Source organism: Medicago truncatula, chromosome 6 (genome assembly GCF_003473485.1).
Source record: "Medicago truncatula cultivar Jemalong A17 chromosome 6, MtrunA17r5.0-ANR, whole genome shotgun sequence".
NCBI lineage: Eukaryota > Viridiplantae > Streptophyta > Magnoliopsida > Fabales > Fabaceae > Medicago > Medicago truncatula.
The window spans coordinates 18,695,107-18,705,351 of NC_053047.1; the positions used below are offsets into that span (position 1 = coordinate 18,695,107).

General features: G+C 35.7%; 1 protein-coding gene across 1 annotated transcript; it reads left to right on the forward strand.

Moving 5' to 3' along the window:
* Positions 1-4,729: 4,729 nt before the first annotated feature.
* Positions 4,730-10,033, forward strand: LOC120575871 (uncharacterized). The gene is made up of 3 exons (XM_039826654.1): positions 4,730-5,258; positions 6,544-9,712; positions 9,895-10,033. The coding sequence occupies exon 2, from the start codon at positions 6,553-6,555 to the stop codon at positions 9,706-9,708; it is 3,156 nt and encodes a 1,051-aa protein (XP_039682588.1). The 5' UTR covers positions 4,730-5,258; positions 6,544-6,552; the 3' UTR covers positions 9,709-9,712; positions 9,895-10,033.
* Positions 10,034-10,245: the final 212 nt, after the last annotated feature.

A 10,245-nucleotide genomic window follows, 5' to 3' on the forward strand; every position in this document is an offset into this window, starting at 1 on the left:
TAGATTTTAAGTCGATTGAATGCTATAAATAGAGTAGCCATCCATCACAAATATTCATCTTTTCTTTGAATGCAATATGTGACAATTGTCTTTCTAATAAAAGTTCATTTTACTTTCTTGTTATTTACTTTTATGCTTTCTCTCTTCTTCTCCTTGTCTATGATGAACATTAGTGAGTATACTTCTCTTGTCTTGGGATTGTTGGATAAGTCTAATGACATAATCCTAATCAAACCAAGCTTTAAACCTTAATCCTATGTAACCCTGATTCCTTATCTAAATTCACCGCTTTAACATGGATCAACCATTATCAAACTGTGGAAACGAAAGTGGAGGGTTTGATAATTGTTTATCCATCATCTCAAATATCAATTCATAAAACGAAAGTGGAGCTTTGATATTCGAACAAGTGAATTTAAACAAAGATTGTAAAGGCAGCGAAATAGTCTTTACAATCTTTGAGACATATAGTTTCGATCTTCAAGGGAACTAATAACGATCAAGTCAGCGAAATAGGCTTGGTTGTTAGAGGAACCAAAATCTAATAGTAATCAAGTCAGCGAAATAGGCTTGGTTGCTAGAGGAACAAAAGAGAAACTGTCTTGAGAAATTAGGTCTAACATAAGGTTATAAGTTTAATAGTTTGGTTTGTGAAGGACTTGTCATTAGGATGAACCAATAATTCCAAGGCATTTATCTTTTCTTTTATTATTTTCTTTTAATTAAAAATACAAACTTTTCTACCTTCTAAACCTTCCGTCTAATCATTATCTAAAGTTAATTTAATTCATAACTCCCTGTCGGAATGATACTCATCTTTTTACTACTTCGGTAAGACCGTGCACTTGCGGTTTTATCCCATCAATGAACAGATGAATTGATTGACCTAGTCATCTCTCCATATTATTTTTTAAACCAATTTTACCTTAACCATTTTATTTTAACTTGCAAATCAAACCAATTGCATCAGGGCACCCCCCATTTTACAAACATCCTTAATAATAACGTTACTACCGAGTAGAAGTTGAAACAGTCCCTGTGAATACGAATCTTATAAATTTTATTACTTCGATATAAGTTAGTACACTTGCTAATTATCTATCAGTTCCTCTACATTGATACCATTTTTATATGAACATAAATTCTGTGTTGCACATGAGTTTGATAAACTTGTGATACCACTACCGTGTTGATTCCAATGTGTTGCAAATGCTGATTCACAATAATCAGAGAGTACCGACAAGGTTTCGTCGCTTAGGGTAGTTGCATTGACATGACCTTCAGGTTTCCTTGCCTTGCGTGGAGGATCACCATCCAGTTCCACCACATACAATTCACAACCCTCATTTCTTCCCACAAGCTCTTTCATCAAAGGTAGTTTTTAATTTTTATTCTCTACCACAACGAGCGATCAAAGGAGATGCATTATGAATTGAAATTGTAGAGGATCAGTGTATCAAATGCATTGATGCTTGCAAACAAAGTTTACATGGTAGGCTTGTTTCGAATAGAGGAGACAAGCACTACACTACCAAGGATATTATTTCTAAATCGTTGAAGCATTGGAAAACAACCAATCCTTGTAAGATAACTTCCCTCTGACGAAGTTTTTATGAATTATCTTTTGCAACCTTTGAGGATATCTGTTTGGCTTGGGAAGTAGGCACACATAACATGAATTCAAGAGTCCTTCATATTTTTCAATGGACGAAGGATTTAAATGCTCACACACAGTGTGAGACACACGTATACGTTTGGATACAAATGATGGAGTTTCCCCAATAATATTGGAGGAGTTACACTTTATTCAAGATTGCAAATGTAATGGGTATGCCCCTTGAAGTTGTAATTTACACATTTGGTCATTATGCTCGTTTATTAGTTAATATGTAAACCTTTGCATTTAATGTTGAAGTCGTTTATGAGTGAATTCCAGATTTTTGTTCACACCGTCAAATCATCATCCACCGTGCTTCTACTTGTCGTTGATTGTACCCTTAGAAAGATAGCAAGGTGGACACGGGTAAGAAACAAGTACCAACTCAAAAAGATAAAATATGGACATAGGTAAGAAACAAGTACAAAGCTAAGAAAACTTTAGTTTAGCGATAGTGGGAAAAAGATAATTCATATACGGGATTGGAAGGCACCAGTCATGGCACCTAGACAGGGGCTGCTCATGACACATGACGGGAGAAAAACATATGTTCCAAACCCTAACTGAGAAAGAGGAAGAAAGTGTGGGATTTGGAGGAAACCAGAGACGAAATATAATTTTTATGGGTCTATTGGTAACTCTTATCCTCCTTCTATTGAAAATGTGACAGTTATGGGTCTATTGGTAACCATAAGTCAATTATGTGACAGTTGTTAAGAAGTAGTGTTTGATATAAGAACAACTACATCGTAATCAATCCAACTGACAGGTCCATATTCTTCATTGGAAATAGGAAAGACAATGTTAATAAGATAAACATTTTTTATTTCTCTTATCATAAGGTAGTTTGCCTTCTATCAATGAATGATGAAAAATGGTTATGGCATATACGTTTAGGACATGCTAGTTGGAGATTATTCTATAAACTTATCAAGTTAAAACTTTTTAAAGCCTGCTACATTTAAAGTATCATTCGTATGCTCTTCGCGGAGCATGTAAAAAAGGTAAGATAAATAAAACATCTTTTAAACCTAAGAACATTGTGTAACGACCCAATATTTTATATAAATTATATATGTTCTTTGTAGTAATTTTCTTGGCTTATTATTTATTAAATAACTTATTTTATGTGCAAAGAATTAAGAAAAATTATAGTACCCTTCTTTTAATTAAATTCTTATAATCTAAAGTTTAATTATTTATTGAAATGTAACCTATGAGATTTTAAATTAACTATTTATAATTATAGTTTATTCTATCATATTCCAATGCATTTTATTTACCTTAACTTCCTTATAATTGCCAGTAGGATTTCTACATTAGTTTACATTGTAAAGCCTTATAGTTATACCCTTCAATTATTTGACATGAGTTTGATCGTTGTCACCTAAAAATCTAATTTTAAACCTGATCTCTCTCCTTGAACTCTTGTATTTCCGTCAATGATTCTCTTAGGTTTTTAGAGAGAGAAACTCCAACTTCTCTCTAAACTTTTTTTCTCCTTCGTTCATCGAGGAGGAGTGGTTTTAAGTCATTTTTTGATCTAGAATCACCCCTCTACATCTTTTTTCCCCTTTTTCTTTCAATCTAAATAAGTGGTTTCACATCTATCAAGTTTTTTCTTTTGTGTTTTTGTGATTTCATCGTCTAAGTGCGGCATTTTGTTGTTCGTCGTCTTATGTGGCGTTTGATTTCGCATCTTGTCGCGGTGTTTTTTTAGTTCCTATTGAAAGATCTACATTAGTCAATTACAAATTCAACCAATGGTTTGGGCGTCAACGTTGCAGATCCGAAAACATAAGTATTTCGGTGATTTAGGTTTTATCATATTATTTGTAGGCATTTTGCTGTTGTATGTTATTAACTTGGGTGTTATGAGTTTGTTCGCAGATTCACCCTTTACGTTTTTAGCGATGTTTGTACCTGATGCATTCTATCGATTTGAATGAATGAATATCATTTTGTTATTGTTAAAAAAAAAAATTAAAAAAAAAGAAGAAAAAAAAAAAATCTCTATCTCCTTGATTGTTTTCAATGACTCCGTCTATGCACTTCCTTCCAACATTAAACATAATTTAATTAGCCTTGATCCTATTATGTCACAGGTACTGTGGGGAAAACTTAGAGAGAGAAGCTCTGACTTCTCTCTACCTTCTCCTCCCGAGATGCTTAGGTTTTTCCTATGCAGCTAAGTGGTGGTCTCCCCCCAGTACCTCCTGGTCTCCTCCCAGCACCTCCTGGCCTTCCCCCAGCACCTCCTAGTTTTCGTTTTTCTTCCTTTCTTTTTACTGTGGTTGTTTCTAGATCCAGATCTGGCCATTGATGGAGGTTTGGAAAAAGTTTGAGCTGTTAAAGGAGAAGGCTATGAGTTTCACTCTTGGTGTTATGATGTTGAAGCCTTCAAGATTCTTCCCTGCGATCTCCTCTACCTCGGCGGAGCGGCCACCACCAGAGCCACCCCCTCAAGTTGTCATGAACATACGGAAATGACCGTTACTGTTGCGACTCCCATCCACCTTGCAGAAAACTGAGTTTGGTTTCTCTTCTCTGGAGCTCGGCACCGAAAGGCCTCCGCGGAAACCTCCATGGGTGATTTTCGGTTGGGTTTGTTTAGCTTTGTTTGAATTCAGCTTTTCCATTTGTGTGTTTGTTGTGGGTCTTGTCTGTTTTTTATGTTAGTCTGTGTGTTGTGTTATGTTCTTAAGTTTATTTTGTTTTGAGTCACTGTCTCTACTGAATTTGAATTGCTGGTATCACACAAGCTTTATTGGCCTCTATGGGAATGAATCCAGTTTCACTACCTTTGCACTTCATCAATTGATTTTTGTCCAGCATGACAAAGTGAACAAATCCGAGACCAAGTGTAGTCGAAATGGGCGTGATGTGGTTGAAGATATGATCCGTAATTGGATAGAAAAAAAGACTCTGGATTCTCACATCTCCTTTGTCAGGTATAGAAGATGGAAGCTGTTGATGGATGGGTTGTTAGGTTATGTAATTTGGCTTAAATTCTCGTATTTGTCTCCAAAGTTTAGGTGCACACTACTACAAAATATACATTTAACATCAAAGGTGTTTTAGTTTTCACATCAGCACGAAAAATACCTGAAGGGAAAGATACACACTGTTAGTTTTTACATCAGTTGACATAAGTGCATGAAGGGAAATCCTAATAGCATATAACATTTACATCAGTGGAGTATTGAAATGAAGGGAAAAAAACGCGGTGGCATTTTTGCAATTTAGGTGAAAACTATGGCTAACTTTTTTCACATCAGTGGTGAAAACTGCCTGAAGGGAAAACACATTTTCACTTTGACCTTATCCCTTCCTCCCTCTATCGTAAAACACATACAGTGAATTGTAAAAAAACATGAGTTTTCACTCTCAGTCAAAAAACAATTGAACATCTCAACGTCGCTGCTCAATCGCTTTCTCTCTCAATCTCTCCGGTGAGTTTTTGTCTCTCGCCATCGCTGCTCAAACACTCTCTCTCCGGTGAGTTATCTCTCTCACCGTCGCTGCTCAATCAGAACCTCTCACCGTCGCTGCTGAATCAGAACCTCTCACCGTCGCTGCTCATTCTCTCTCTCTCTCTCCCGTGAGTTCTCTCTCTCTCTCTCTCTCTCTCTCTCTCTCTCTCTCTCTCTCTCTCTCTTCGGTGACTTTTCAATCGTGAAAACCTAACCCCTTTGCTGTTAAAAAAAGAATCTTGAAACCCTAACCCTTTTCAAAATCGTGATGTTATACTTATAATTATGTGTTTACTTGTTATAGAATTTGTGTTTAATTAAGTTTATAGTAAGTTCTGGAGATATTATTGATTTCATACTTTGACTCCAGTTCCAGATTCATACTTTGACTCCAGTTCCAGAGACTTGATTTTCTTCTTAAATTGAAAAGAAAAAACTACAAGATTACTGAAATTGAAAAGAAAAACTACAAGATTCATAATGCAACTTTTTGTAAATTAACTATGTTATTTCTTGCGGTGTGATATTATAATCATTGGAACTAAAGCTATGTTTATTTGGGGACATTAGTGATATTACAGGTTGTCAAGATTCCTTATCCTTCTTTCCTTCTAAATTTGTTACACAACCTGCTCTATCTGTCTTATGATTTGTTTGGGTGCACTTTACTCTATGGAGCCAAACCCACTTTACTCATTGCTGCACTTCATGGGTGGTAGTACCGTTCATGCCAGTGCTTTGTGGTGATTAATATTACATCTTTTAAGTTAGATAAAGTAGAAGTCTTTTTGGGGTTACTTGCATTGATAATTTGTGACCTGATATAATTAATTGGTGTTTGATGGCTCTAACAGTAGCTTGTATAGAATGTCATAATTTATGTAAGTTATGAATTACAATGAAAATCCTTATAATATAACTCGACTCTTAATAGTATGTTACTGTTATAGATCTTAACACTATCAAATGCTTCAGATCTTATTATTTAGCAAATAAACTTTGTATTATTGATATAATTCATAGTATTATGAAATTGAAAGTAAGCATACTGAAACAAATATATGATGAATATTCCCAACATCGTAATATGATTAATTTGATTGCTTGTGTTTGTGTTTTATCACTTTATTCATATGTTCCATTTCGTTAGGGAATCGCCGTATTTTTACCGGTTGTATCTGCTTGGTTCCTTGCGTTCTTAGGTGTGTCTTACACCTAGTTCAGCTTAATAAATTATAGCAGTTTTTGCGTGTCCTCTAAGAGATTTCTAGCTAGTAGTAATCTCGTACCTCCGCATAAGTATTTACGTTGCTTAAGCACCATGTTTTTTACTTGGTCAAACTCCAAGTCTTCTAAGTTCTAATAGTTATGTAGGCATCACAATTCTTTGATTCAGCGTGTGTTCATTTTCAGTGCGTCAATATGGATCGTAGTTGGATGAGAGCTAATCGATTAAGTGAAGAGTTTGATAATGGAATGAATGAATTTCTACAGTTTGCTGAACAAAATCTTCCGAACAAAGATGGACTTTTCCCGTGTCCTTGTGTTTCTTGTGGGAACCGGGAGCCAAACATTACTAAGGAAGAAATAAGGGGCCATCTAGTTTGGAACGGGATTTGTCAAACTTATACACAATGGATATGGCATGGTGAAGCAATACTGCCAAGTGTATCCCAAAGAGAGAACGTTAGTGCAGATATGGATGATCGACTGGAAGACATGATACACGATATTGGAGAAGAATCTTTTAAGAGAGCGCATATGTACGATACATTATGTAAAGACAAGGAAGAACCTTTGTACCCGGGATGCACAAAGTTTACACGTTTGTCAGTTGTTTTAAAATTGTTTAATTTGAAGGCAAAAAATGGATGGAGTGATAAAAGTTTCACAGAATTGCTTCAATTGTTGACAACAATACTTCCAGAAGGTAACACAATGCCGAATCGTTATTACGAGGCCAAAAAAATATTGTGTCCGATGGGTATGGAGTATGTAAAAATACATGCATGCCCTAATGACTGCATCTTATATAGAAAAGAGTTTGAAAAACATGATCATTGTCCGAAGTGCAAGTTGTCACGCTACAAAAAGAAAGACGTTGATTCTAGAGATGATGCGAGCACAAAGGGTCCTCCTGCCAAAGTGTTTTGGTACCTACCAATAATTTCAAGGTTCAAGAGATTGTTCTCTAATCCAAAGGACGCAAAGAACCTTAGATGGCACGCAGATGAGAGAAAACGTGATGGAAAAATTCGCCATGTAGCTGATTCTTTGCAATGGAAGAAAATCGATTCTTTGTTTCCATCTTTTGGCAAAGAGAAAAGAAACCTTAGACTTGGACTTGCTACTGATGGAATGAATCCATATGGTAATCTAAGTAGTAAACATACTTCATGGCCCGTTCTCTTGATAATTTACAACCTACCTCCTTGGTTGTGCATGAAGCGTAAATATATTATGTTATCGATGATGATTTCGGGCCCATATCAACCAGGTAACGACATAGATGTTTATCTAAGTCCATTGATTGATGATTTAAGATTGTTGTGGGAAGAAGGAGTTGATGTTCTTGACGCGTACTCCGGGGAACATTTCAATATGCGTGCCATGTTGTTTTGCACCATCAATGACTTTCCGGCATACGGTAATTTGAGTGGGTACACAGTTAAAGGGCATAAAGCGTGCCCTATATGTGAGACTGAAACATGTTATCATCAACTGAAACATGGAAGCAAGACTGTTTATCTTGGGCATCGAAAATTTCTAAATCGTTATCATCCATATCGTAAGATGAGGAAAGCTTTCAATGGTGAACCGGAGATTGGTTTTGCTCCAAAGCCCTTGACCGGAGAGGAAGTTTATCAACGACAACAAAATGTGGAGGTTACCTTTGGAAAGAAAAAAAAGAAGCCTGTTGTGAAAAATATATGGAAAAAGAGGTCGGTGTTCTTTGAGCTTGCATATTGGTCTAGTCTTGATGTAAGACATTGTATTGATGTGATGCATGTAGAGAAAAATGTTTGTGATAGTATAGTTGGAACACTTCTCGACATTAAAGGCAAGACAAAAGATGGTTTAAATGCTCGTCTAGATTTGAAGGAGATGGGTATAAGGCAGCAGTTAACTCCACAACAAAAAGGTAATAGAACATTTTTACCTCCAGCATGTCACACTTTGTCTAAGAAAGAGAGAAGAAGTTTTTGTGAGTGTTTACAAGGTATCAAAGTGCCGCAAGGTTACTCATCAAATATCAAGAGGCTTGTATCAATGGATGATCTCAAGGTAATTGGCTTAAAATCTCATGACTCTCATGTTTTGATGCAGCAATTACTACCGGTTGCTATTCGTGGAATATTGCCTAACAAAGTTAGAATAACTATAACTAAGCTGTGTTTATTCTTCAATGCAATATGTAGTAAAGTCATTGATCCGTTGAAGTTAGACGAGTTGGAACATGAGGCTGCAGTTATCTTGTGTCAATTGGAGATGTATTTTCCTCCTTCATTTTTTGACATTATGGAACACTTGATTGTTCATTTGGTGAGGGAGATTAGACAGTGTGGTCCAGTTTATTTAAGATGGATGTATCCAGTTGAGCGATACATGAAGATCTTGAAAGGGTATACGATGAATCTACACCGTCCAGAAGCATCAATTGTTGAAAGGTACATTGCAGAAGAAGGTATTGAGCATTGTTCAGACTATTTGTCAAATGTGGATTCTATAGGAGTTCCCAAGTCTCGTCATGATGAAAGTTTTGAAGGTACGGGACAAGGTTTAAATGTTAAGACCATGTTTTGGGATGTGATCCATCCAGCACATTTGTTTATATTGAATAACACTGATGAAGTTCAACCTTACTTATCTACTCACAAAAATATTGTAAAGAGAAATTACCCCAAGATGAATGAGAAAGGGTTGTTAAGAGAGCATAATAAGAGTTTTTCCGATTGGTTTACAGAAAGATTTGCTAATGATGAAAGTGCCTCTGATACAATTAAATGGTTGGCACGTACGCCTAAGTTTAACATTATAACTTGGAGTGCATATGATATTAATAAAACTACATTTTATACAAAAGCAAAGGATGATAAAAGTACCATGCAAAATAGTGGGGTTATGGTTGTGGCTGAGTCGATGCACTTCTCTAGTTCGAAAGATAAAAACCCTATAATGGCATCTACACCATACTATGGGATAATTGAAGAGATTTGGGAGCTTGGTTATACTACATTTACAGTGCCTATATTTAAATGCAAATGGATTGATATTAACAATGGTGTAAGAATTGATGAATTAGGATATACACTAGTCGATCTTTCCAAGGCAGCTTATAGGGACGAACCCTTCATTATGGCATCCCAAGCAAAACAAGTGTTTTATGTCACGGATCCTTCTAACAAAAGGTGGTCAGTGGTTCTACAAACAAAAAATACTCATGGTAGTGATGAAACTCTTGATATCCCTGAGATTCCTTCTTGCTCAACAAATGTTACTACATCTATTGATGAGAACGAAGTAGACGATGTGCACGCTACTCGTTCGGATCATGAAGAAGGGATATGGGAGGACTAATAAGGTTTTAATTTTTATTAATAGTCACATTTGTAATATGAGATGTTTTAAAATCTGTGTATGTGTACATGTAAATTATATTTGGTAAATGAATTCAATGAATTGAGTTAAATAGATACATGGTTGATTCAACTAACTTTCATCCTTTTTATATGTTATGAAAAAGTTTTCTTGTTTTGTCAACAGATACATGGCTGATTCAACCAACTTTCCTCCTTCGTCTAGTGAACTTCCAAAAAGAAATGTTAGAGGTGCCACCAAGATGAAAAAAATGACCAAAGTTCTGAAATCGGGTGTGAAACCATTGGTCAACTTTAATCCAGAAACTGGGAGGTGTTATGGTCCAAATTCTGCAGAGTTTAAGAGTTATGCAGCATATCTTGCTCGAAGTAAGTGTAGTATTTTAATAGATGAATGGAAACAGGTAGATGCAAGCACAAAAGATGCAATTTGGGTTGATCTTCAGGTATTATAGCTGTATTTTTAATTCAGCATTTACTATTTAATTATTGTATCTATTGATCTTTAGGTACTAAC